The 27,447-nt window shown below is 43.9% G+C and overlaps 1 protein-coding gene across 1 annotated transcript in view; it reads right to left on the reverse strand.

Moving 5' to 3' along the window:
* LOC135196230 (transcription factor SPT20 homolog) overlaps positions 1-27,447 on the reverse strand; it is a gene marked incomplete in the record, with an annotated part of 603,094 nt that overhangs the window by 404,157 nt on the left and 171,490 nt on the right. Inside the window, 2 exon segments of the mRNA XM_064222878.1 lie at positions 7,043-7,162; positions 7,355-7,567. Of these exon segments, the coding sequence (XP_064078948.1) occupies positions 7,043-7,162; positions 7,355-7,567 (333 nt within the window).

Consider the following 27,447-nt stretch of genomic DNA (forward strand, 5'->3'; position numbering starts at 1 on the left):
TGGACGTATTAAACGTAGATATAAATTGTCTGTTGGGTGCCGATTTTTTGAATCGCGCCTTGGGGGATGCTGGGAGCTCACGGATCAAGGCGTTGTTTTGTTTACAATCGTTACCCAGGCGCGCAAGAGCGAATTTCTTTCTTCTCGCACTAAAAAGTATCAGCGACACATCTCAGAAATTATTTCGTCACATTGACATAATTTTTGCACCATTTTATATTAGCTGTTAACATGGAGTATTATATATGAAAATGTGCGCAATTTCATGTAGAATACAACAAAAAACAACTCATGGTTGTAGCTTTTATCAGTTTTGAAATATTTTCATATAAATAACAATAAGTGCCAAAATTTCAACCTTCGGTCAACTTTGACTACCGAAATGGTCGAAAAATGCAATCGTAAGCAAAAACTCTTATATTCTAGTAATATTCAATCCTTTACCTTCATTTTGCAACAAATTGGAAGTCTCTAGCACAATATTTTGATTTATGGTGAATTTATGATAAAACTTTTTGCTTACGTCCATGCGGTAACTCTTCCGAAAAAATCAAATTTCTTTGTCCGATTGCCGTAATATTTGCACCATTTTAAATTAGCCTTTACATAAAGTTTTATATATGGAAATGTGCGCAATTTTATGTAGAATACTACTAAGAACAACCCATGGTTGTAGCTTTTATCAGTTTTGAAATATTTTCATATAAATAACGATAAGTGCCAAAATATCAACCATCGGTCAAATTTGACTCTACCAAAATGGTCAAAAAACGCAATTGTAAGCTAAAACTCTTACATTCTAGTAATATTCAATCATTTACCTTTATTTTGCAACAAATTGGAAGTCTCTAGCACAATATTTTGATTTATGGTGAATTTATAGAAAAAAAAAAACATTTTCCTTACGTCCGCGCAGTAACTCTTCCGAAAAAACTCATACATTTTTTGTCCGATTGTCCTAATGTTTGCCCCATTTTAAATTAGCCGTTACATAAAGTTTTATTTATGAAAATGTGTGCAATTTCATGTAGAATACAACAAAAAACAACCCATGGTTGTAGCTTTTATCAGTTTTGAAATATTTTCATATAAATCACGATAAGTGCAAAAATTTCAACCTTCAGGCAACTTTGACTCGACCAAAATGGTCAAAAAAAGCAATTGTAAGCTAAAACTATTACATTCTAGTAATATTCAATCATTTACCTTTATTTTGCAACTAATTGGAAGTTCTAGCACAATATTTTGATTTATGATGAATTTATGAAATAAACTTTTTCCTTACGTCCGCGTGGTAACTCCACCGAAAAAATCAGACATTTTTTCGTCCGATTGTCGTAATGTTTGCACCATTTTAAATTAGCCGTTACATAAAGTTTTATATATGGAAATGTGCACAATTTCATGTAGAATACAACAAAAAGTAATTGAAGGTTGTAACTTTTCTCATTTTTGAAATATTTGCATATAAATCACGATAAATAGAAAAAAAACCATGTTCGGTCAACTTTGACTCTACGGAAATGGTCGAAAAATGCAATTGTAAGCTACAACACTTAGAGTCTAGTAATATTCAATCAATTACCTTCATTTTGCAACAAACGTTAAGTCTGCGCGTTACAAATTCATGCATCATTTTGTGATAATATTTTCTCTGTGTTGCCTTGATCGTTTTACAATGTGGTATATACCAAAATGATTGCAATTTAGTGTACAATACAAAAAAAAAATTAACTCGTTAGCTTTAACCGTTTTGCTCACAGCACGATTTGTATACAATTATATGAAATTTTTTTTTGCACTGTCATATATCCCAATATTTATATATGATAATGATATTTTTTTTATTTCTGATGGTTACAGACTAAACTTCATGCAATGACAAAAAAAGGAGCCAAAAATGAACTCTTAATCTTGGAAACTAAGCATGCTGTGATTTTTTTTAAAAAAAAATTTTCCGCTTCGGCACTCACTCGCGAACGCGCTGGCATACGGGAGACGATTTTTAAATTACCGCTTCGGCATTTAAGGGTTAAATACTAACAAATCGGTCAATGTTTTGGTTTGGAAATCAGCTAATTGCGAATACGAGTTTATTTCGCCACATTTAACTCAATTCGGAGCTAATTGCCTTACTTCTAGTTAGCATAAAATATCTAGATATTTTACTTAGTATATGAGACAAGGTAATTTGTCAATATACGATGTGTTTTTAATTCGAAATAGGAATATGACCCTTAAACGCAGATTGGACGTATTATACGTCGCCATAAATTGTCTGTTGGGTGCCGATTGGACGTATGGTACGTCGATATAAAAAAGTTTTTTAAAAATTTGCGGAAAAATACTTATAGGCCTACCAAGCAAAAACTTTTGAATCACGTGCCTTGGGCGATACTGGGAGCTCACGGATCAAGGCGTTGTTTTGTTTACAATCGTTACGCAGGCGCGCAAGCATGAATTTCTTACTTCTCGCACTAAAAAACATCAGCGACACATCTAGGAAATTATTTCGTCACTTTGACATAATTTTTGCACCACTTTACATTAGCCGTTACATAGAGTATTATATATGAAAATGTGTGTAATTTCATGTAGAATACAACTAAAAACAACTCATGGTTGTAGCTTTCATCAGTTTTGGAATATTTTTATATAAATAACGATAAGTGCCAAAATTTCAACCTTCGGTCAACTTTGACTCTACCAGAATGGTCGAAAAACGCAATTGTAAGCTAAAACTCTTATACTCTTGCAATATACAATCATTTACCTTTATTTTGCACAATATACAATCATTTACCTTTATTTTGCAACAAATTGGAAGTCTCTAGCACAATATTTTGATTTATGGTGAATTTATGAAAAAACACTTTTTCCTCACATCGGCACGGTAACTCTTCCAAAAAAATCATAAATTTTTTCGTCCGATTGTTGTAATGTTTGCACCATTTTAAATTAGCCGTTACATAAAGTTTTATATATGGAAATATGCGCAATTTCATGTAGAATACAACCAAAAACAACCTATGGTTGTAGCTTTTATCAGTTTTGAAATATTTTCATATAAATCACGATACGTGACAAAATTTCAACCTTCGGTCAATTTGACTCAACCAAAATGTTAAAAAAAAAGCAATTGTAAGCTAAAACTCTAACATTCTAGTAATATTCAATCATTTACCTTTATTTTACAATAAATTGGAAGTCTCTAGCACAATATTTCGATTTATAGTGAATTTATGAAAAAAAAAATTTCCTTACGTCTGCAAGGTAACTCTTCCGAAAAAAGTCAGAAATTTTTTTGTCAGATTGTCGTAATGTTTGCACCATTTTAAATTAGCCGTTACATAAAGTTTTATATATGAAAATGTGTGCAATTTTATGTAAAATACAACTAAAAATAATTGAAGGTTGTAGCTTTTCTCATTTTTAAAATATTTGCATATAAACCACGATAAATAGAAAACAAAACCACGTTCGATCAACTTTGACTCTACCGAAATGGTCAAAAAACGCAATTGTAAGCTAAAACTTTTACAGTCTAGTACTATTCAGTCATTTACCTTCATTTTGAAACAAATTCAAAGTCTCTAGCACAATATTTACATTTATGGTGAATTTAAAAAAAAACTTTCCTTCCCTCTGCGCGCGGATTCTCCGCCGCAAATCTCCGAAATGCATACATCGCATTCTCGTAATATTTGCTCCATTTCATATTAGGTGTTTCATAGAGTTTTATATATGAAAATGTGCACAATTTCATGTAGAATATAACAAAAAATAATTGAAGGTTGTAGCTTCCCTCATTTTTGAAATATTTGAATATAAATAAAATATATAAACAAAATTCGACATTCGGTCAAATTTAACTCGTCCGAAATGGTTGAAAACTGCAATTTTAAGCTAAAACTCTTACAGTATAGTAATATTCAATCATTTATCTTCATTTTGATACAAATTGGAAGTCTCAAGAACAATATTTCGAATTATGGTGAATTTTTACAAAAAACATTTTTTTATGTCCGCACGTTACAAATTCATGCATCATATTGTGATAATATTTTGTCTGAGTTGCTTTTTACAATGTGTTATATACCAAAATGATCAAAATTTAGTGTACAATACAACGAAAAAAAATTAACTCGTTAGCTTTAACCGTTTTGCTCACAGAACGATTTGAATACAATTATATATGGAATTTTGTTTTTGCGCTATCATAGATTGCATTATTTATATATGATAATGATATTTTTTTTCATTTCTAATGGTTGCATACTAAACTTCAGGCAATGTCAAAAAAAGGAGCCATAAATGAACTCTTTAATCTTTAAACCTAAGCGCACTGTGATTTTTTGAAAAAAATATTTTTTCCGCTTCGGCGCTCACTCCGAGACCCCCCCCCCCCCCGCCTTACGGGAGACGATTTTTATAATACCCCTTCGTCGTTAAAGGGTTAATATGTCTCGTGAACTAAATGATTTTTTCGTTAAGATATTGCGTTGTGGGCATGTTTATTGTGTAAAAATATTAGGCGATTCCGTTCACTATTTTCACTTGATTTCATTGTAGTACGAGCTTTACTGTTACGTTATTTAACCTTTATCAGCGTGAGAACAACAGTAAAATGTGTTCTTTCAAGACCTGAAGTTTTGATTAAAATGATTCCCTCTCAAATTTATCTACAGTTGTGTTTGATGGCATAAAATTACAGGAGTTATATTCTTGTTGCCGATGCACAATAATAGTCATTAGCTACTCAAAACGTGAGCTGCATGTGTGGAGAGGTGGGAGCTTGAAAAAAACTGTCATACATTCAGCTGGACACCACTCTTTCTTGCTCACGTCACTTCCCAGTCATTTTAGTTGTGGGTGGTTGTAAAGTCAATCAGTCATAACTTGCATAGTCTTAAGTCGACAACTACCTACAAAGTTATAATTACACAATTCTCTCTTCTCTGACATCTATTTTTCCACTTTTCTGACAGCCTTCCAAGCTGAAATAGAAAGCACCATCTGAGTTTGAGCAGAGTCTGCAAGACGACTGCTCAATTGACACTGGAGACAAAGAAGTTGCAAGAGAGAAGTAAGTTGGGTAGCTCTGTAGTAAGTAGTGCAATAAAGCTGCGTGAGCTGCAGGAGGAGTGTCTTCTTCCACTTCCTCTTCTTCCTCTACCGAAGATATCAGAGACGTTGCTAAGTCCCTGGTAGTCATGGACAGCTTCTTTAAACAACTCAAAATGTCATCATCCAAGGGCTGTTTAATCGGTGTGAGAGAAGGATCCAACAAGCCTGAAGGTTGTTGTAAAGGCCAGGAGCTACAAACCCAGTATTCACTGATTGGCTCTTGATGAGAGAAGCTCTATTCAAAGGCCAAGAGGAGTGTCTAGCTGACTCTGAGCAATCATCCAAAAGCGAGGACTAACACTGTCTTGCTGTACAAGAAGGCTTTAATCCAGGTTTATGATGGGGAAGCTCCGGCGTCAAAGACCATCCAGGAGTGAGAGAGTACTCAGGCGCAAGTGGGTGCCCAGAAGTTGTGGATGTTTGGGTGCAAGTGGGCACTCAGGAGCATAAAATTGCTTGGGGGGCTCAATCAGAGCATCTTGCTGTGGTGCCAGCTGGCGCTTAGACACAAGGGGTTGATCGGAAGGAACTTCATTACCTAAATCTACAGGTTTTACTGCACGTTTGCGTCTCACTATCAATTGATGTTCATCTGAATGCTCATTGGAAAAACACTCCAGGCCGTCCCAAAAACTAAACGAGGGAACAGTTTCTCTCACTCTCTTACAATGTACCTGAGGGGTGCGAGGTACTTCTGCTGACCTTTTCAATGGTTTTGACTTACCACTGTTGTGCCATTGGCGCCTCTGTTCCGGACTCGAATCATCAGAACTAGCCGAAAGAGTGTTTCACGAAACACACCTTTCCACTGTCAACACCTGAGCGTTTACGGCAGGAGAGACTGAGGGGCCGGCTACCCAGAGGCAGACCCCACAAACCTCCCTTGGGCTTTCAGTAAAGCTTCTCCCTGGTGCGGGGGAGTATGCTAGGGACCTTTGCCTAAGAGAATTGGGGGGACGAGTAGCCAGCTCCTCCACTGCCACTTCACGATCACTCACTCCTTCATTGCCATTTCATGATCACACACAATGCTTTTATTTTCCATAAAAGCCTTTAAAGAAGCCCCAATTTGAGCTACTGTGTTCACTAACATGTCAAATTTTTTCTCAAAAATGGCAATGGCTTGGGTTCTGGAGTGTGGGATCTGGGTTCAGGGTTAGTCGGAAGAGAGGCAGGACTATTAATGGGTGACAAAGCATAGAGAGAAACAATAGGTAATTCAACAGGAGAATTAACAGATTCCTGACTAGCTAAACTCTTTTCCCTGGCAGTTGCTTTTCTCTTTCTGTCTTTCTCTAGCTTATTCAAATGAGAGTTCAAGATTTTCCAATCCTTACTTCCCCAATCATTACACTTATCACAAGTCAAACTAGCTGAACATACTTGTCTCCTGCAAGGTGTACATTTAGTGTACGAATCATACTTCGCTGAAGTAAGTCTAGTATTGCAGCACTCATCGAACTTGTGTCAGACATCTTTAAACTCAAAAGTCAAAAGCAAGTCCCTATCTATAATCATTAATTATGTCAAAATTTAGGGGAAATCTTATACTATATCTATAAAATACTTCACCAATTTGCGATATAGTAATTCCATAAAATTCAATTAAGAGAATTTCAAAACATCGCTGCTGGTCACGACCATCGCCAAGATCCAGCATAAACAAATTGATTCTCTCTGCTCAGTTGTTCCTCTCTTTCCCAAAAGTGGGTGTGGCCTTTTACCTTCACTCTAAAAACAAAAGAATCACTACTGCAAATTTCAGAATTTTTAGCTGCCAGTACTTTTAAACTTTTAGCTATGTAATTACTTGGTAAGTTACATATACAAAACATAATTTTAATACCCATGCATCTGTCTCATCTAACTACAACCATAAAGATACCATGCACAGGACACTGAAAGTAAAACTTACTGGTTTAGTAAGGGTTTTGGGAATTGGTCTTTTATCCTTCTTGGAGCTCAAGAAATTATGAAGCCTTAGACATTTGGGAGCAGCACATTCCTCAAATTTCTTCTGTCTATTTTGAGCAACCTAAAAAAAAACTGACATTTACTACATGCATAAAAATATGTATGTCTTTGTATGGAAACTAGCAAAATTTAAGTAAAATCTATAACTGTTCATTCATTGCAGAATTATTCCATCACAAGTTATACGTTATTCATGCCCGTATAGTAATCTGTAAAACATATATTATCATACACCTCCTTTTGATATGCTCACCTGACTACACCTTCTGGCAGCTCTTCTTATGGGTACAGTTGAGAATTTATATTTTCTTTGGTGCAATTTGTTATTAATAATAGCCACCATAGGAGATGGAGAGAGATTGAGTGGAGGAGCAGTCCTTTTAATTATTTCTGCTTCAAGATGAAGTTTTTCCTCTTGAGTCCAGTCATGGTCTTTAGTCATGGCTGCTACATCTGCTACTAAAGACTATCAAAGAGAAGATAAGATTACTTTTTTTTTAATCTCTTTTAACTTGAAAGAATGAAATCAATACAACTAATCTTCCATACAAATCTTATAAAAAAGTATAAAAATGAAAAACTGTGCCATGAATTGAATAAAAGACATGAACTGTATCTGCAGAAGACTGAAAGCAAAAGGTGTCATCAGCCTAGTCTGTAAAGTTAAAGAAGAATGGAGCAGTAATCACAAATGTGTAATATTACAAAATAAAAAAGGGATTTTGACGTAGGAAAAATCTATTTCTGGGCGAGGAAGCCGTGTCGCCCAGTGAAATATGTCTGCTTTAGCACTATTTCTGACTCGCTCACCTATATAAAAGGTGTCGGTATAAAACTGGGGGGAGTGTTAAACACTACCACAGCAACCCCTCCAATTAGCCTTTTCCTCATCAAAAGACCCTAAATACGGGGAGCCGACCCATAGGTCACACCTAGCTACCCCGTTGAAGGCGTCTGTGACGTCATACTTTTCGATAGCCATATCGTGTTCGTACGTTCGAATATAGCTATTTGTTCTTTTATTTTTATTCTTGGTTACGGATCGTCAATCTACCTCTTCACCCAAGTTAAGTACTGGTTCCGCCCTTTTTCAATATTTAGAGAGTGAATTTGCCTTTCGTTTTGCCTTTATTTAGGATTTTATTAGGCGTCACTTATAAGTAGCGGGCGGGCGGCAAGTCGCCTGTACGGCTTATCCTTGAATTGTACCGATTTTGAGTGGTCTTCCTCTCTGCTTGTAACATGTGATATTTCAGTACATATATTTATTTATTTCTTGGGTGGCAGTTTTTAGTCAATCCTATTTTCGTTTATGATTTGTTATTTTCATGTTTTTCACGGGGGTCTTCATTTGAGCACGTTTCTTTATTTCGTGCTTCGCCATTTATCCACCGTCCCCCCCCCCTGTTATTTTTAAGTTTGGTGACATATTTCACGGGAGCGACACGGCTGAGCCCAGAAATTACATTTTATGATCAAACAAAAGCTTTAATTATACTTACACAGTAATTACACGACTATAAGTTCCATTTATACGGCAGCTTGAATTCAAAATTTTGTGGATAACACTTCACACTATTGTGTAGGCAACTAGTCCTGCCCATTAGCAGGAGAATAGGAATGACTATGAGCAGCAAACTCAGTTTTGTTCATGCCTTATGTCCATCAGAAGGGAGGAGGGAGGGCTCTGATCATGTAATTCCCGGGAAAGCACTAAATTAAAACTTTGTTTTACTATAAAAATGTCATTCTTAATTTATGTAACTTTCCCAGTAATTACACAGCTGATTCCCACATTGAAAGAGGTGGGAGACATGGACACATACTACTTCAAAATATGCAATAAATTGAAACAGAAATACTGCTAGCATTGAACACAATGCTTGTCGTTTCCTTATCAGTTAAGAGAGCTACTGGGATAATTTCACTGGTTTGTGCTCATCTTAACCTTAAGTGGCGTGGTGGTTTAGCTAGAGGCTGTCTCCTACTTTGCATCAAAGGAAGTACTCCGGTGGCAAGCAAAGCATGATAGGTGCCCGGCCATGGCCTGAGCGCAGCACCAAAATAAAGCAACGATATAAAAATTATGCCTACAGAGATAAATCAACAACCCATCCACTGCAAGTGGTGGCTGCTTCAGGTGCATTGCATCCCCTGGCTCTGCAAGACTCGACACCTTCTTACAAGACGAAGAGATAATAGGAAAAAATCCTATGCTTCCTTCCTCTATACCACACCAGTCACTAGATATGGTAAACAAAGAACGATTACATTTCCAGTAGTTCGAAGGAAGAATGGACGTATGAGGCATAAGATATGTGTAGTGCAGGTTACAGATTCTAAGGAAGCATGTGGTCTCGAGCAAGATTCGTATTGACAATGGGCTTTGTCTCTTACCTTTTGTGCAAAGACATCAGCTATTTTTCACACACTTGTTTGTAATATTTCCTACATATATTTATTCTTGACTTTTAAAAAAAATGGCAAGGGCCCGTGTCGCCCAGTGAAATGTCCCTTTAGCACACATTTCTAAGGTAAATTAATGCAAACATACCAGAGAAAAGCTAAAATTGAAATGCCAGAATATTCTGGCTCGCTCACCTTATATAAAAAGGTGTCGGTATGGTTTCTGGGGCGAGTGAAACCACTACCACAGGTCTCTTACCATTTAGATTCATCCCTCTTCGAAATCCCTCTATCAGAGAGGGGCCGATCCAAGGCCCACTCCCAGCTACAACTACTATTAGCTCCTCTGACGGTACCACCAGCGCCTCTAGCGGCATCCTTTTCTTTAGCACCACTCAGACGGCACGTGTTTTTTCTTGCTCTGTGTTTTGTGCTTGTTTTTTGGATTATCTTACACCATGGAACGTCAAGCTATTGCTGCATCCAAGTTAAGTACTGCTAGAAGTGTTTCATGTCATTTTAGCCGGGCAAGGGCCCATTCCTTTTTATTTCGGTTTTTAAGACGGCGTCCCGGACGGCTTTGTTACCGAGCCGCCCTGCGCAGCTCGCTCCCACGTGTTTCATTATTTCGGGCTTCTTTCGGTCTCCTATACCGATGGTGCTCGAATATTTTAGCAGTACATGTTTATTACTATGGTTGTGCATTATTGACGTGTCATTACTTTTATTTATGCTTTTTTCTTACACGGGGGTTTCCTTGAGTTCTCGCGAGCTTGTAGCCTACATCGCTCCTGTTAGCTCTGAGTTCATGCATGCAAGTTCCTTTGTTTTTAGGTCTATGATAGGCTCCCTTAGGACGTACGTTCTTTCTTTTAGTCCTGAGCCACCCTGGCCACCGCCCTACGTTCCTGCGTATCAGCATAGGCCAGCTGCTTTGAGTTGCTAGTCGCCCTTCCTTCTTGGTTGGCTCGACCCAGCTTCTCCATGACTATTTTTTCTCTTATCCTCGTTTTTTCTTCCCTTCCCCCGTGTTTTTGCTAGGATGTTATTGTATTCATGCCTTTCGAGATGGTTCGAGATGGCCTAGGCCACCTAAGATCGCTTGGTCTGTCTACCGCGTGGCTCACTCCACAACTGCGACGAGGCCAGGCGATCACCTTGAGCCACCCAGCGTCAGTCCCTCATGCTTCCTCCCCCCTCCAGGGGGGAGATTCGCTCGTTCACGTTGTCCCTGGCGACCGATCTGAGCTCTCTCCCTTCTTCCCCCCTCCATGGGGGGGATACGGGAGTTAGTAGGGGGACACGCAACGCTGGCTCGGCTCGTACCGCTCTCATCTTACAGTACTGGGGGGGTTCCATGCTCGACCGAGCCTCGGTTGGCCACCAGGCTCGGCTACGCTCGGATCTCCTCGGTTCTCGAGCCGAGCTCTCACCCCGAGTCAACACCCTTCCCGCTCCGGCGGATAGGGGCTCCGGCACCGCCAGGCCCTAGGGTTAGTGACCGTAGAGGAGCTCCACCATCCGTTTTTACCTTCTGCATGTTTACGTTTATTACTTACATCCTTTATGTTAGCTAAGTCGGCGGAGACCCCGCTCACCACCCGGGTTCACCACCTACTTATTCTAATACTATTTTACGGCGGAGTCATCCTCCCCGCCATTAATTGCTTGTCCCCCCTGCTCCTCACCCGCCGTCCTCGTACTCCTCGCTCCGGCGTATAGATTAGGCACTTCTGTGTCGGTGATATTTTCGTCCTCTGGCAACACCGGGGACACACTGATTCTAGTTTTACCAACTCTATCGGACACTCACCACGCTACACGGCAGAAGAGCAGGTAGAGACCAAGTCTTAAAATTGTCTATTAACTCCGGTGCACTCCGGTGTTATGATATATCACTTCATGGACTTAGTCCAACAAGTTAGTGTTGATACTCATGTATCATTTCACTTACAGGCTACCCACTGCCAGGAGTCGGGCTGCAACGCTGTCCTCCAGGACCCCTGTGGGCACGAGGTCTGCCGGACCCACGCTACATGCGCCATCCACTTTGGTGATTTGGCAGTCTGGCACCACGAGAGTTGCACCATCTGCTATGAGCTGGTGGACCAGGTCTCCTCCGGAGTAAGTACATCTCCGGATACTAAGCCTTGTCACACATAATTTCTGGGCTCAGCCCGTGTCGCTTCGGGAAATGTCCCTTTAGCACACATTTCTAAGGTAAATTATTGCTAACATACCAGAGAAAAAGCTAAAATGGAAATGTCAGAATATTCTGACTCGCTCACCTTATATAAAAGCTGTCGGTATGGTTTCTGGGGCGAGTGAAACCACTACCATGGGTCTCTTACCATTTAGATCCATCCTTCTTCGAAATCCCCCTACCTGAGAGGGCCGATGCAAGGCCCGCTCCCAGCTACGACTACTACTAGCGCCCCCGACGCCACCACCAGCGCCTCTGCCGGTCATCCTTTTAGTTAGCACCATCCAGTCCACACGTGTGTTTTCTTCACTGTGTTTTTGTGCTTTCCTTTTAGATTTACCTCATCATGGAACGCCAAGCCATCGCTGCATCTAAGTTAAGTACTGCTAGAAGTGTTTCACCTAATTTTAGCAAGCCAGGGGCCCGTTTAACCAAATTTATTTAGGTTATAAGACGGCGTCCCCTTAGGCTTTGTTGCCGAGTCACCTGGTGCAGCTCGCCCCATGTGTTTCATTATTTCGTGCTTCTTCAGTCCTCTATACCGTTGCAGCTTGAATATTTTAGCAGTACATATTTTACATTATATTTTTGCAGCTTTACCATGTTATTTTATGCTTAGCTTTTCACGGGGGTTCCTTAAGCTCTCTTGAGTGCGTAGCCTACATTGCTCCATAGCTCAGTGTTCATGCATGCATGTTCCTTTGTTTTAGGTCTGTGTTAGGCTCCCTTAGGACATATGTCCTTCCTTTTAGTCCTGACTACCGCCCTCCGTTCCTACGTATCGGCATAGGCCAGCTCCCTGAGTCGTTAGTCGTCCTCCCTTCTTGGTTGGCTCGGCTAGCTTCTCCAGGACTTTGCTTTCTCTTGTTCTATTTATTTTTGTTTCCTCCCCGTGCTGTGTTAGGCTGTTTCATATTCATGCTTTTGAGATGGTTAGAGGTAGCCTAGGCCACCTCAGACCGCCTGGCCTGTCTCACCGCGTGGCTCACACCACATTTGTGACGAGCCAGGCGATCGCCATGAGCCACCCGGCGTCTGTTCCCCACGCTTCCTCCTCCCTCTAGGGGAGGGAGTCCTGCTCGTTCCCGTTGCCCCTGGTAACCATCCAAGCTCCCTCCCTTCTTCCCCCTCTCCACGTGGGGGATACGGGAGTTAGCATGGGGGACATCCGACGCTGGCTTGGCTCGTACCGCTCTCACCCTTCGGTACCGAGGGGGCTCCCCTGTGCGGTCGGGTCTCGGCTGGCCACCTGGCTCGGCTGTGCTCAGACCTCCTCGGTTCCCGATTCGAGCTCTCTCTCACCCCGAGTCACCATCCCTCCATCCCGCTCCGGCGGCTGGGGCCTCTGGCTCCGCCAGACCTCAGGTTTGGTGACTGCAGAGAAGCTCTGCCACATGTTTATTCCTCGTGCATGCTTACCTTTGTTTCAATTTTGATTATTTACATTCTTTATATATTTCTAAGTCGGCGGAGTCCCCGCTCAATATCCGGGTTCTCCACCTACTTATCTTGATATCTTTTACGGCGGAGTTACACTCCTCCGCCATTTTTTGCTGGCCCCCACCTGCTCCTCCCCCGCCGTTCTTGTACTCCTCGTTCCGGCATATAGATTAGGTAACTGCTTCGGTGAATTTCCGTCCTCTGGCAACACCGGAGACGCACTAAAGCTAATTTACCAGTTCTATCGGACACCCATCACTTTTCATGGCAGGAGAGCAAGTAGAGGCCGAACTTTATTCTGTCAAGTAACTCCGGTGTACTCCGGTGTTATGATATATCACTTCTTGGACTTAGTCCAACTAGTTAGTGTTGATACTCATGTATCTCTTCACTTACAGGCCACCCACTGCCAGGAATCTGGCTGTAACGCTGTCCTACAGGACCCCTGTGGGCACGAGGTCTGCCGCACTCATGCTGTCTGCGCCATCTGCTATGGGGAGATAGCTATCTGGCATCACGAGAGTTGCTCCATATGCTACGAATTGGTGGATCAGGTTACCTCCCGAGTAAGTACTTTCCCGGATACCAGGTTTCTCATATATAATTTTGGCCTATATATATGCAATTCTTCTAAGTGGTATATCATTACAGTTGATAATATAATTTAGTCTTAAGCAGCTTAGTATTTATACTGACCCTCTCTTTCAGACTGCTCAAGCAGTCAGGGACGCCGCCCAAACCACCCTGAAGGCCTGGGTCGGCGGATTCGGCCGTAATGTAACCAAGGGGCAGCCCTATATTCTTGACAAGAAGATGGCTGCTCTTGTCTTCCCCGGCTGCAAGGCGACTTCCTACGTCGACCCAGAAGCGGCGGCCCCTTACATCACTGCTATCCAAGAACAAGTAGCGCAAGCTTTGGAGGAACCCGGAAGCCAAGAAATCATGCAAGAAGTGGCAACTCTTAATTTGGACCTCAAGCCCATGGCGGTAGAGGCAGCAGGTAGGAGGTTGAGTGAGGCAGGTTTGGTAGGGGCTCAAGGTTTACCCTTGAGCCATTCTAGATCTTCTTCCCTTTCCCTTCCTCTTCTTCTTTCCAGGGATTCTCTGAGGATGGGCAATCAGTTAGACCAAAGTCCACCCAGGCAATGCCTAAAGATAAAGGGAAGCGCGAGGTAAACACGCTTCAGAAGACGCTGTCCAAGAAGTCGACTTCGGGCAGTTCTCAAAGATCTCCGGCTCACCATCCCGGAGCAGAGAAGTCCAAGTCTTCTTCTCACTCAAAAGGGTCCAGAGGAAAGTCCTCCAGAGACAAGGCTCAGCTCCTATCTGATCCTGAGCCTTCAACCTCAACAGGAGCATGCCCTAAGACTCCCAGAGAGAAGCAGGAACCTAGTTCCTTTGACTCAGACTCATTAGCTGCAAACATTATGCAGCAAATGGGTAGTCTGGTAGGGAACTTGGTTCAGGACAAGTTCCAAGAGATGCTTTCTCACAGCTCTTCTTCCTTTGAGGAGTCAGGTCAGTCAATCCGGGCCATCTCGGAGAGGCTGGCAAACCACGAGAACCTCATAGCAGGTCTCCGGGAGAACCCTGCGACAGGTTTACCTCAGCCCGGTATGGCAGCCCAAGCCATGCCAGACTACAATACTCTCCCTCCTTACATGGCGACTAATCCCTGGAGGATATCGTCATATGCCCCCTTCAAGGACGGGATGCTAACGTCGGCGGACTGTGGAACTCAAAGGATTGAGGACTTCGAGTTCCACCCAGCAAACATGCAACCCCCCTTCATTGGTTACGCCTGCCTTACGGAGGCAGCCATGAGGAGAGAGGATAAGATCCCAAAAGAGACCGTCATCTTCGGACGGGATCAAGCCCAACGTGACTGGCTAAGAAGCCTAGAAGATTGGGATTGCATTGATACCAGGATTCAAGCGTTTAAAAGCGCTTTCACCATCTTCGTAGTGGACGGAGAAACTCCCATTCCGTTCACTACGAAGGTGACGGAGTTAACGATGCAGGCCGCTATGAGAGACGAGCCGATGCCACAGCTCCGGGAAACGGAGCCCACGTCACTCCTTCTTCCTGGTATGGAAGATCTATGGGCAGATCTCCCAGCCACCTTTTCAGTCGGGAAACTGAAGCCGGACTGCGCTATCATACAGTTCAGTGAACGGCTTCCTAGACTTCCAGACAGTCTCATTCAAGCTGAGTTTGATGCTTGAACGAGACTATCCAGATCACTCAATACTCTGGTCAAGACAGAGGTTTTGGCCGTTACTTACGGTAATTGTTCAAGTTGATAGCCAAATCACATTTACACACAGTACAATGATATTTGTAAGACTTCATCGTGGCAAGGCGTAACTGCAGGAAACATGTTCTGCAGGAAGCCACCATCCGTCACGAACCGAATAAGTTGCTGGCGGCTTCGATCTGGGGTGCCGACCTTTTTCCAGAATCGGTCGTCAATTCGGTTCAATATGAGGCGACAAGACTCAACCAGAGTCTTAAGGTTCGCTGGGGACTCTCCAGTAAGAGGAAACCGGAGTCAACCTCTTCGTCCAAGAAGGCCAAGAGGCCTAGGAAATTCCAGCCTTTCCAGGCTCCTCAGCAACAACAAGTAGTTCAGGCAGTGCTAGTCTCTCAAGTGCCGCAGCCATCTACATCAAAGGCACAGCCTCAGCAACAGTTTCTGCTGCTGACCCCTCAGGGTCAAGCCTCCACCTCCTTTGCTGTCTCTTCAGCCTTCAACCCAGTATTTGAAGGCCAATCGTTCCAACCTTTCAACAGGTTCGGAAGAGGCAGCAGGGCTAAAGGTGCCTTTCGCCAGAGAGGCGGCGGAAGAGCATCCAGCCGAGGGAAGCACTTACGGGGAGGGCATGGTCTCGCCCTGCCCCGAGCCAGTGAGAACCCTCAGGTAGGAGGGAGACTGTTCCTCTTTCGTCACAGATGGAGGTTCAGCAGCTGGGCACAGAGCATTGTGTCCAAAGGCCTAGGATGGAGTTGGACCAAAGGCCTTCCTTCATCCAAAATCTTCTATCAACAACCGACAGCGGAATTGGTAGAGTATGCCCAAGAACTCCTTCAAAAAGGGGTAGTGTCAAAAGTCAGGCATTTAAAGTTTCAAGGTCGCTTGTTCAGCGTGCCAAAGAAAGGCTCAAACAAACGAAGAATAATTCTAGACTTATCCCGTCGAAACTTATTCATTCGTTGCGACAAGTTCAAAATGCTGACTATCTCGCAGGTGCAGACCTTACTTCCCCGTGGGGCCGTCACCACCTCTATCGATCTTACAGATGCATACTATCATGTTCCAGTGGCAAGACACTTCCGCCCATACCTAGGTTTCAGGCAAGGGATTCTCCTTCAAGGTAATGCCCTTCGGGCTCAATGTAGCCCCCAGGGTCTTCACGAAATTGGCGGAGACAGTGGTTCAACAACTCAGGTCTCAGGGAATAATGGTAGTTGCGTATCGGGACGATTGGCTCGTTTGGGCCACAAGCATCGAAGAATGCCACAAAGCAACGGTCAAAGTAATCCGGTTTCTGGAACACTTAGGGTTCCAGATAAACAGGACCAAGTCCCGTTTGACACCGGACTCTCGCTTTCAGTGGCTGGGCATTCAATGGGACTTGAACTCACAAACATTATCAATTCCATCGTCAAAGAGAAGAGAAATAGCCAAAGCAACCAGACAATTTCTCAAGTGCAAACAGACATCTCGAAGGAGCCAGGAAAGGATCCTGGGCTCTCTTCAATTTGCCTCAGTAACGGACGTTCTGCTGAAGGCAAAACTCAAAGACATAAACCGCGTCTGGCGCTCAAGGGCAAACAACAAGTCCCGGGACAAGCTGTCCGCTATCCCGGCGATACTGCGCAAACGCCTCCGCCCTTGGGCGGAGGTCAAGAATCTATCAAAGTCAATTCCTCTTCAATTCCCTCCTCCGGCATTAGTTATCCACACGGATGCTTCACTAAGCGGCTGGGGAGGGTACTCTCAGTACAAAAAGGTACAAGGGACTTGGTCCCTTCCATTCCGCCGGCTCCATATCAACGTACTGGAAGCTATGGCGGTATTCCTCACCCTGAAAAGACTTCAACCAGCCAAGGGATCTCACATCAAGCTGGTGTTGGACAGTGCAGTAGTAGTACACTGCATCAACAGGGGAGGCTCCAAATCAAGCCATGTGAACCATGTCATGATAGCCATATTCTCTCTAGCAGCCAAGTACAAATGGCACCTGTCCTCCACACACATAGCGGGAGTGAAGAACGTGATAGCAGATGCCCTTTCTCGCTCAGTCCCCCTAGAGTCGGAGTGGTCCCTGGACAGGCGTTCATTCAATTGGATCTGCCAACGGATTCCAGGGCTCCAGGTGGATCTTTTCACCACAGAGTCGAATCACAAGCTTCCTTGCTATGTGGCTCCCAACCTGGACCCTCTGGCTTATGCCATGGACGCCATGGCCATAGACTGGAATCAATGGAAGAAGATTTACATCTTTCCTCCAGTGAATCTTCTTCTGAAAGTATTGTGCAAACTCAGGACCTTCAAGGGACGAGTAGCCCTAGTAGCCCCCAATTGGCCCAAGAGCAACTGGTTCCCACTCCTGTTGGAATTGGGTCTCCGGCCTCAACGGATTCCCAGTCCCAAACTATCCCAACTAGTGCAAATGAAGACTGTGTTCGCTTCCTCAGGAATTCTCAAAACCCTAACTTTATGGACTTCATGAAGTTCGCAGCAAAAAGGGATGCTGATATCGATCCTCAAAACATCCTATTCCTAGAATCGGATAAAAGAGAATCGACCCTTCGCCAATATGACTCAGCTGTTAAAAAACTAGCCATTTTTCTGAGGGACCGAATCTCCAACCATGACTACCAACCTGGCTACTTCCTTCTTTAGATCATTATTTGAAAAGGGTTTAGCAGCTAGTACTATTACTACTACTAAATCGGCACTAAAGAAGATCTTCCAGTTTGGTTTTAAAATAGATCTAACAGACTCTTATTTTTCATCTATCCCTAGAGCCTGTGCTAGGCTCAGACCATCAGAGAGGTCTAATTCTGTGACATGGTTCTTAAATGATGTTCTCAAACTGACCTCAGATACTGATAACAACTCATGTGACTTCTTGCCCCTCCTGAGGAAAACATTATTTCTTCTAAGTCTGGCCTCAGGAGCCAGGGTGTCTGAACTGTCGGCTCTATCTAGAGACTCAGGTCATATAGAATTTCTCCCTTCAGGAGAAGTTTTACTTTCTCCAGATCGTCAATTTTTAGCTAAAAATGAGGATCCACTAATGAGATGGGCCCCTTGGAAGATTCTCCCACTTCCTCAGGACCCTTCTTTATGTCCAGTTACTGCCTTAAGAGCATATCTTACCAGAACGGCCATAAAATCCTCTGGCCCTTTATTCATGAGGGAAAAGGGTGCCACCATTTCCTTAAAAGGAATTGGGCAGCAGATATTATATTTTATTAAACAAGCCAACCCAGACTCGTTCCCCAAGGTTCACGATATTAGGGCAGTAGCTACCTCAGTCAACTACTTTCAACACATGAATTTTGATGATCAAATAAGTATACAGGCTGGAAACCTCCGACAGTGTTCAAATGTCACTACCATTAGTCCTTAGAAGCTCTTAAATTTCCAGCAGTGGCATCGGGAAACACAGTTTCTCCTGACACTGCTTAAGTAGTATTAGCAAATTAGATCTAGATCTCCTTTCTACCTGCCTCACTGACGTCCTTCCTGCAGTTCTGCCACCATGTAGCCTTTTCTATGCCTCAGGTGCCATATGTGCACATAGTTGTGATGTTTTCCTTATTTTTATGCTAGGATTACTCACACATAACTATTTTTGTGATATTGTATTTATCTTTAAGATTAATGTAAATTACCGTAATTAATCTTAAGTCTGTATTATAATCATTTATAGTTCATAAGCTCTTTTAGATTATAGTACTTAATTTTAATTGTTTTTTATTTTATCCTTACAATATCTTTTATATCCATTATTCAAGCTTGTGGCCATTTCTCTGGTACTATTTCACAAAGCGACACGGGCTGAGCCCAGAAAAGGGATTTTGACGATGGAAAAATCTATTTCTGGGCAAGGGCCCGTGTCGCCCAGTGAAATCCCACCCTTCTTTTGTTACCCACCCTTGGGCCCAAGCTTGACTGGCTAACTCCAAGGATGACCGGTAGAGGCGCTGGTGGTGGCATTGGGGGTGCTAGTAGTAGTCGTAGCTGGGAGCAGGCCTTGCATCGGCCCTCTCAGGTAGGGGGATTTTGAAGAAGGATGGATCTAAATGGTAAGAGACCCGTGGTAGTGGTTTCACTCGCCCAAGAAACCATACCGACAGCTTTTATATAAGATGAGCGAGTCAGAATATTCTGACATTTCCATTTTAGCTTTTTCTCTGGTATGTTAGCAATAATTTACCTTTGAACATTTCACTGGGCGACACGGGCCCTTGCCCAGAAATAGATTTTTCCTTTGTCAAAATCCCTTTTATTGGCCTTTATAATTTTTTGGTGATAAAACATTTACTGTACGTAATTCAATTTAATCTTAAGCAGTCTTAAGTATTAATTCTGACCCTCTATTTCAGGGTGCTCAAGCAGTCAGGGACGCCGCCCAAACCACTCTGAAGGCCTGGGTCGGAGGGTTTGGTCGGAACGTGACGGAGGGGCAGCCTTACATCTTGGACAAGACAATCACTGCTCTCATCTTCCCTGACGGTAAACCGACCTCCTACGTCGACCCGGAGGCGGCGGCCCCTTACATCGCCACCATTCAAGAGCAGGTGGCGTTTTAGCTGCGGAGGAACCCGGTAACCAATTAGTCCTGGAAGAAGTAGCAGCTCTCAACCTGGACCTCGAGCCCATGACGGTAGACGCCGCAGGTAGGAGTGTGAGTGAGGCAGGTTTGGTAGGGGCTCAAGGTCTTCCCTTGAGTCATTCTAGATCTTCTTCTCCTGTTGCTTCTTCTTCTTCTTTCCAGGGATTCACCAAGGAGGGGCAATCGGTCAGACCGAAGTCCACCCAGGCGATCCCTAAGGTTAAAGGGAAGCGTGAAATCAAAACGCCTCACAAGACTCTGTCAAAGAAGTTTAGTTCAGGTAGCTCTCAGAAAACTCCGGCTCACCATCCCGGAGGAGAGAAACCTAGAACTTCTTCTCATTCAAAGGGCTCCAGAAGTAAGTCTTCTAAGGACAAGGCTCAGCTCCTACCCAACCCTGAGCCTTCGACTTCGACAGGAGCCCGTCCTAGGACCCCCAGGGAGAAGCTAGAACCCACTCCGTTCGACACAGACTTATTTACGGCAAATATTATGCAGCAAATGGGTAGTCTGGTCAGGAACTTGGTTCAAAACAAGTTCCAGGAGATGTTCACCCAGATCTCATCTTCTTTGGAGGAGTCAGGCCAGCCAATCCAAGCTATTTCGGAGAGACTGGTCACTCAGGAGAACCTCATCACAGGTCTCCGTGAGAACCCCGTGACAGGTCTTGCACAGCCCGGCATGGCAGCCCAAGCCATGCCGGACTATAATACTCTCCCTCCTTACACAGCGAGTAATCTCTGGAGGATCTCGTCATACGCTCCCTTCAAGGACGGGATGCTGACGTTGGGGGACTGTGGAACTCGAAGGCTTGAGGACTTCGAGTTTCATCCAGCAGATTTGCAATCCCCCTTCATTGGTTATGCTCGCCTTATGGAGGCGGCCATGAGGAGAGAGGACAAGATCCCAAAGGAGACGGTTATACTCTCCCGGGATCAAGCCCAACACGATTAGCTTAGGAGCCTAGAGGATTGGGATTATATAAACACCAGGGTCCAAGCATTTAAAAGCGCTTTCACGATGTTCGTAGTCGACGGAGAAACACCCATCCCGTTCACTATGAAGGTGACGGAGCTGACAATGCAGGCCGCGATGAGAGACAAGCCAATGCCGCAGCTCTGGGAAACGGAGCCTACATCACTCCTTCTCCCTGGAATGTAAGATCTATGGTCAGAGCTCCCGGCCACCTTTTCGGTCGGGAAACTAAAACCAGACTGCGCCATCACACAATTTAGTGAGAGGCTACCTAGACTTCCAGACAGCCTCATTCAAGCTGAATTCGACGCCCGAACGAGACTGTCCAGATCCCTCAATACACTTGTCATGACAGAGGTATCATCTCTGATGTATGTAGATGAACCTCTGTTAAAAATCATAGCCAAATCACAATTGCATTCAGTGCAATGTGATTTATATGACTTTATTGTGGCAAGGCATAATTGTCGGAAACGTCCTGCAAGAGGCCACCATCCGTCATGAGCCCAATAAATTATTGGCTGCTCCGATCTGGGGCGCTGATTTGTTCCCAGAATTGGTAGTGAACTCGGTTCACTGTGAGGCTACCAGACTCAACCAAAGTCTGAAAGTTCGCTGGGGATTATACAGCAAAAGGAAATCCGAGTCGACCTCTTCAGCCAAAAAGTCAAAGAAGCCTACGAAATTCCAGCCGTTCCAGGCTCCCCAGCAACAGACTGTGATGCAAGCGGTTCCAGTATCTCAGGTACCGCAACCATCTACGTCAAAGTCACAGCCTCAGCAACAGTTTCTGCTGGTGGCTCAGCCTCAAAACCAGGCCTCCACCTCCTACGCTGTATCCCCGGCCTTCAACCCAGTATTTGAAGGCCAGTCATTTCAACCTTTCAACAGGTTCGGCAGGGGTAGCAGGGATAGGGGTGCCTTTCGTCAGAGAGGCGGCAGAAGAGCATCCAGCCGAGGTAAACACTTACGAGGAGGGCGCGGGACACGCCCTTCCCCGAGCCAGTGAGAACCCTCAGGTAGGAGGGAGACTGTTCCTCTTTCGTCACAGATGGAGGTTCAGCAGCTGGGCACAGAGCATTGTGTCCAAAGGACTAGGATGGAGCTGGACCAAAGGTCCTCCTCCATCCAAAATCTTCTATCAACAGCCAACAGCGGAATTGATAAAGTACGCCCAAGAACTCCTTCAGAAAGGAGTAGTGTCAAGAGTCAAGCATTTAAAGTTTCAAGGTCGCTTGTTCAGCGTGCCAAAGAAAGGCTCAAACAAACGAAGGATAATTCTAGACTTGTCCCGTCTAAACTTATTCATTCGTTGCGACAAGTTCAAAATGCTGACTATCTCGCAGGTGCGGACCTTACTTCCCCGTGGGGCCGTCACCACCTCTATCGATCTTACAGACGCATACTATCATGTTCCAGTAGCAAGACACTTCCGCCCGTTCCTAGGTTTCAGGCTAGGGAACCAGGCATTCTCCTTCAAGGTGATGCCTTTTGGGCTCAATGTAGGCCCCAGAATTTTCACAACATTGGCGGAGACAGTGGTTCAAGAACTCAGGTCTCAGGGAATAATGTTAGTTGCGTATCTAGACGATTGGCTCGTTTGGGCCACAAGCATCGAGGAATACCAAAGCAACGGTCAAAAGTAATCCAGTTTCTGGAACACTTAGGATTCCAGATAAACAAGACCAAGTCCCAGTTGACACCGGAGTCTCGCTTTCAGTGGTTGGGCATTCAGTGGGACTTGAACTCACACACTCTATCAATTCCGTCGTTGAAGAGAAGAGAAATAGCCAAAGCAACCAGACAATTTCTCAAGTGCAAGCAAACGTCTCAGAGGAGCCAGGAAAGGATCCTGGGCTCTCTACAATTTGCTTCAGTAACGGACGTTCTGCTAAAAGCAAAGCTCTAAGACATAAACCGCGTCTGGCGCTCAAGAGCAAACATCAGATTCCAGCACAAGCTATCCACTATCCCGGCGATCTTACACAAATGCCTCCGCCCCTGGGCGGAGGTCAAGAATTTGTCGAAGTCAATTCCTCTTCAGTTCCCTCCGCCGGCATTAGTTATCCACACAGATGCATCACTAAGCGGCTGGGGAGGGTTCTCTCAGTACAAGAAGGTAAAAGGAACTTGGTCCCTTCCATTCCGCCAGCTCCATATTAACGTATTGGAAACTATGGCACTGTTCCTCACCCTGAAAAAACTTCACCCAGCCAAGAAATCTCACATCAAGCTGGTGTTAGACAGTGCAGTAGTAGTACACTGCATCAACAGGGGAGGCTCCAAGTCAAGGCATGTGAACCATGTCATGATAGCCATATTCTCACTGGCAGCCAGGAATAAATGGCACCTATCTGCCACACACCTAGCGGGAGTAAGGAACGTGATAGCAGATGCGCTATCTTGCTCAGTCCCACTAGAGTCGGAGTGGTCCCTGGACAAGCAGTCATTCAATTGGATCTGTCAGCAAGTTCTGGGGCTTCAGGTGGATCTCTTCGCAACGTAGTCAAATCACAAACTCCCTTGCTACGTGGCTCCCAACCTAGACCCTCTGGCTTATGCCACGGACGCCATGGCTATAGACTGGAATCAATGGAAGAAGATTTACATCTTTCCTCCAGTGAATCTTCTTTTGAAGGTTCTGAACAAACTCAGAACGTTTCCCTTTTCTTCGAAAGACCTGTCGTTTTTCCTGCTGTCATTGGCAATCTTCTCTTTGGAAAATGCCCCCTTCTTCCATAGTCCGACCCCTGAAGGTGTGTCTTTGGATATTCTTGTAGGGCATTGGTCTAAGAAGGCCTGGCACCGTGGCTGTGATTGGTCAAGACCCATAGGCCTTGCCTATGAAGGAGCCCAAAAATTTTTAACTCATCCCCTTTCAAAAAAGAAGCATTGAATTCCTTGCATGTACATTTGTCAGAATGCCTCCTTCTAATGGACTTGTTATTAATCTTAGCGCTTCTGATGTGTTATCGGAGTCGTAAGGCTCCATTAATTTTTGGGTAGTGGAGGTGACCAGGGTTAGCAAAAATGTAAACATTGTCCCAGGCCTTTTCATAAATTTCTACAGGCAATGTTCCTTCATATGAATGCCTGGTTGTTGATTCTGTGGTCCCATTGTTCCCAGCTACTCGTTTCTCTGTAAGGCAAACCCCTTCTTCATTATCAAGCCTGAAATTCCACTATCGCATCTCCCTCATTATTCCCTTTTGTTCATACGCGAACAAACCTTCGGTCTTAACAATAGGATAATTTCTAGCGCCTAGTTGGATCCGGTTAAAAAGCAGATGAAAGCAAGGAATCTTGTGATATCTGGCAACACATGCGTAGATCGGGTGAAGAGTGGTCAAGGACAGCTCATCTACACCAGTCTTTTCTTTAACTGCCTGGGCAAGAGTTGTGTTTACCTCTCTTGGCCTTTTCCCGGTTCATTACCTGTTTCGTTTCTTTTAGTGTGTGTGTGTTTTTTTACTAAGTATTATGGCTGCTTCTGCTCCTTCTCGGCATCAGTGTATGTGCCCCGGAGTTTCTGGGTATCTGTGTTCTCGTTTTTTGGCTTCGGCAGAGACCGACCCTCACATCACATGCAGTAGTGTCGTTCAAATTTTTGTACTATTATGAATCCTTGTATGGAATGCTGGGCATGGCCTAAGGAGCAGTGGAGGAAGTTTTATGGTAAGAGGGAACATAGGAGTGTCTCCACTCTTCCTACTTGGGAGGGCTTTGCTTTACCAGAGGGCAATCTGCAATTCGGTAGAGCTCTCGGCCAGGTATATCCCAGGGAAACGGAATGTGGTCGCAGACAAACTCAGTTGCCGGGATCAGATCCTAGGCACAGAGTGGTCCCTTCATCAAGTGATGGCAGACAAGCTTTTCCAGATATGGGGGAGACCCATGCTGCACCTTTTCGCGACACACTACAACAGGAAGCTGGAGGTGTTCTGTTCAGTGGTTCCAGATCCCTTAGCATTGACAGAAGACACATTCCAACATCCCTGGGACAACCTGGAGGTGTATGCCTTCCCTCCGTTTTGTTTGATCTGTCAGGTTCTGAACAGGCTGATGAGTTCACAGGGTCTCTGGATGACTTTGGTAGCCCCTCTGTGGCCTTAGGCTGAATGGTTTTCAGATCTGCTGTCGTTGTTGTCAGAGATTCCGAGGGAGATTCCCCCTTGGCGGCATCTCCTCTGTCAGCCCCATGCAGAAAGGTTCCACCAGTCAGTAGAATCCCTGTCTCTTCATGGTTGGAGGCTATCAAGTATCTCCTCCGAGCAGTCTTAGGAAGTCAACCTCCACGGTTTACCAAAGGAAATGGGCGATCTACTGTGATTGGTGTCGTAAACAGGGATTTTCTCCACTCACGACCTCTATTCAGCGAAGAGCAGACTTTTTAACCTTCCTCAGAGACAAGAAACGTTTGTCCGTTTCTGCTATTAGAGGCTACAGGGCAGCACTGAGTTTGGTGTTACGCCTTAAGGGTATCAACATCTCCTCTTCCTGGGAACTTTCCCTGCTAGTTAAGGGGTTTGAACAGTCAAGTTCTCCTAGAGAGCTCAAGCCTCCAATGTGGAATGTTTCCTGGTGCTTAAGAGCTTAACTAAGAGTCCATATGAGCCCTTGCGTCGCTCATCTGACAGGAACCTGACGCTCAAGACAGTTTTCCTTTTGGCTTTGGCATCTTCCACGAGGGTAGGAGAGCTCCACGGTCTGAGCTATGAGGTGAAGCACACCAGGGGTTGGAAGTCAGTGTCCTTCGAATTTGACCCAGAATTCGTGGCCAAGACCCAAAATCCCACAGTGCATGATGACAGGTTCACTTCGTTTTCCATTCCATCACTGACTGACTTAGTGGGTGGTGATGCTCAAGAGCTCTTGTTGTGCCCTGTCCAGGCCCCGCGTTGCTATCTTAAAAGGACTCGGCACCTTAGACCAGGCTGCCGCAGACTTTTTGTTAGTAAAGGCCATACAAAGAAAGAGGTGTCTAAGAATACTATCTCTTTTTGGATACGGGAAGCCATCAGACAGGCATACTTGACTCTTGATGATTCCACCACCACATCTGTGCAGGCTAGAGCACATGACGTTAGAGGTATTGGTCCCTCTCTAGCTTTCAAAAAGAACTTGGCTGTACATAGAGAGCTGAGCGCTGATACTTGGTTACGCCAGTCCACATTCACCTCCTTCTATCTTAAGGATGTTGCCCACAGATCTATGGATACGTTTTCCCTGGGTCCTGTGTGGCTGCCCAATAGGTTGTGTAACTCATAGTTGCCCTTAACAGGGCACCTTTGTATCTTACCTAAAATGATTGTGTGGATGAGAGAATGAGTGAGTTGGCTGGTCTCCTTCTTCCTCTTGTACCTTTCCTTCTTCCTACGGGTGGTTTAAGGAATAGACACGTCATTTGCTGGACTGGTCTGACACAGGTGAGTGAGGTAGTCATACTGGTAGTTTGGTCATGCAATATACAATATCTTGCCCACTACAGTGGTACCTCGAGATACAAAATTAATCCGTTCCGAGGCGGCCTTCATATCCAGAGTTTTTCGTATCTTGAACTGCATTTTACATGTAAAATGGCTAATCTGTTCCAAGCCCTCCAAAAAGACCCCAGTAAATTTCATAATACATAAAGCTAAATTGACCTATAAACAATGAAATACAACAACAATTTGGACCATTCAATACCTAACTTAATACGTACTAATAGTACTATGTATGTACCTGTAAATAAAGTGTATTAGTGTACATGGTATACAAGAAACACTGTACGTACATATGTACGTATGTTGTAAAATGTGGAAGCTTACCTTTCGAGTGAGGCTATCTCCGAAAGTGGCAACAGAGGAGGACAAACGGCAGGTACGTACACTTAACTTTACGAAACACATAAAAAATGTCAGGAAAACATAAACTAAACTTTACGAAACACATTAACCCTTAAACGCCGAAGCGGTAAATAAAAAAATGACTCCCGTATGCCGGAGGGGTTTGAGAGTGAGCGCGGAAGCGGAAAAAATATTTTTTTCAAAAAATCACAGCGCGCTTAGTTTTCAAGATTAAGTTCATTTTTGGCTCCTTTTTTTGTCATTGCTTGAAGTTTAGTATGCAACCATCAGAAATGAAAAAAATTATCATTATCATATATAAATAATGCGATATATGATAGCACAAAACGAAATTTCATATATAATTGTATTCAAATCGCGCTGTGCGCCAAACGGTTAGAGGTAACAAGTTACTTTTTTTTCGTTGTAATGTGCACTAAATTGCAATCATTTTGATATATAACATATTGTAAAATGATAAAAGCAACACAGAGAAAATATTATCACAAAATGATGCATGAATTCGTAGCGCGCGGATGTAAAAAAATAATTTTTTTAAAAAATTCACCATAAATCGAAATATTGTTATAGAGACTTGCAATTTGTTTCAAGATAAAGGAAAATGATTGAATATTACGATACT

This window comes from Macrobrachium nipponense, chromosome 17 (genome assembly GCF_015104395.2).
Source record: "Macrobrachium nipponense isolate FS-2020 chromosome 17, ASM1510439v2, whole genome shotgun sequence".
Taxonomy (NCBI): domain Eukaryota; kingdom Metazoa; phylum Arthropoda; class Malacostraca; order Decapoda; family Palaemonidae; genus Macrobrachium; species Macrobrachium nipponense.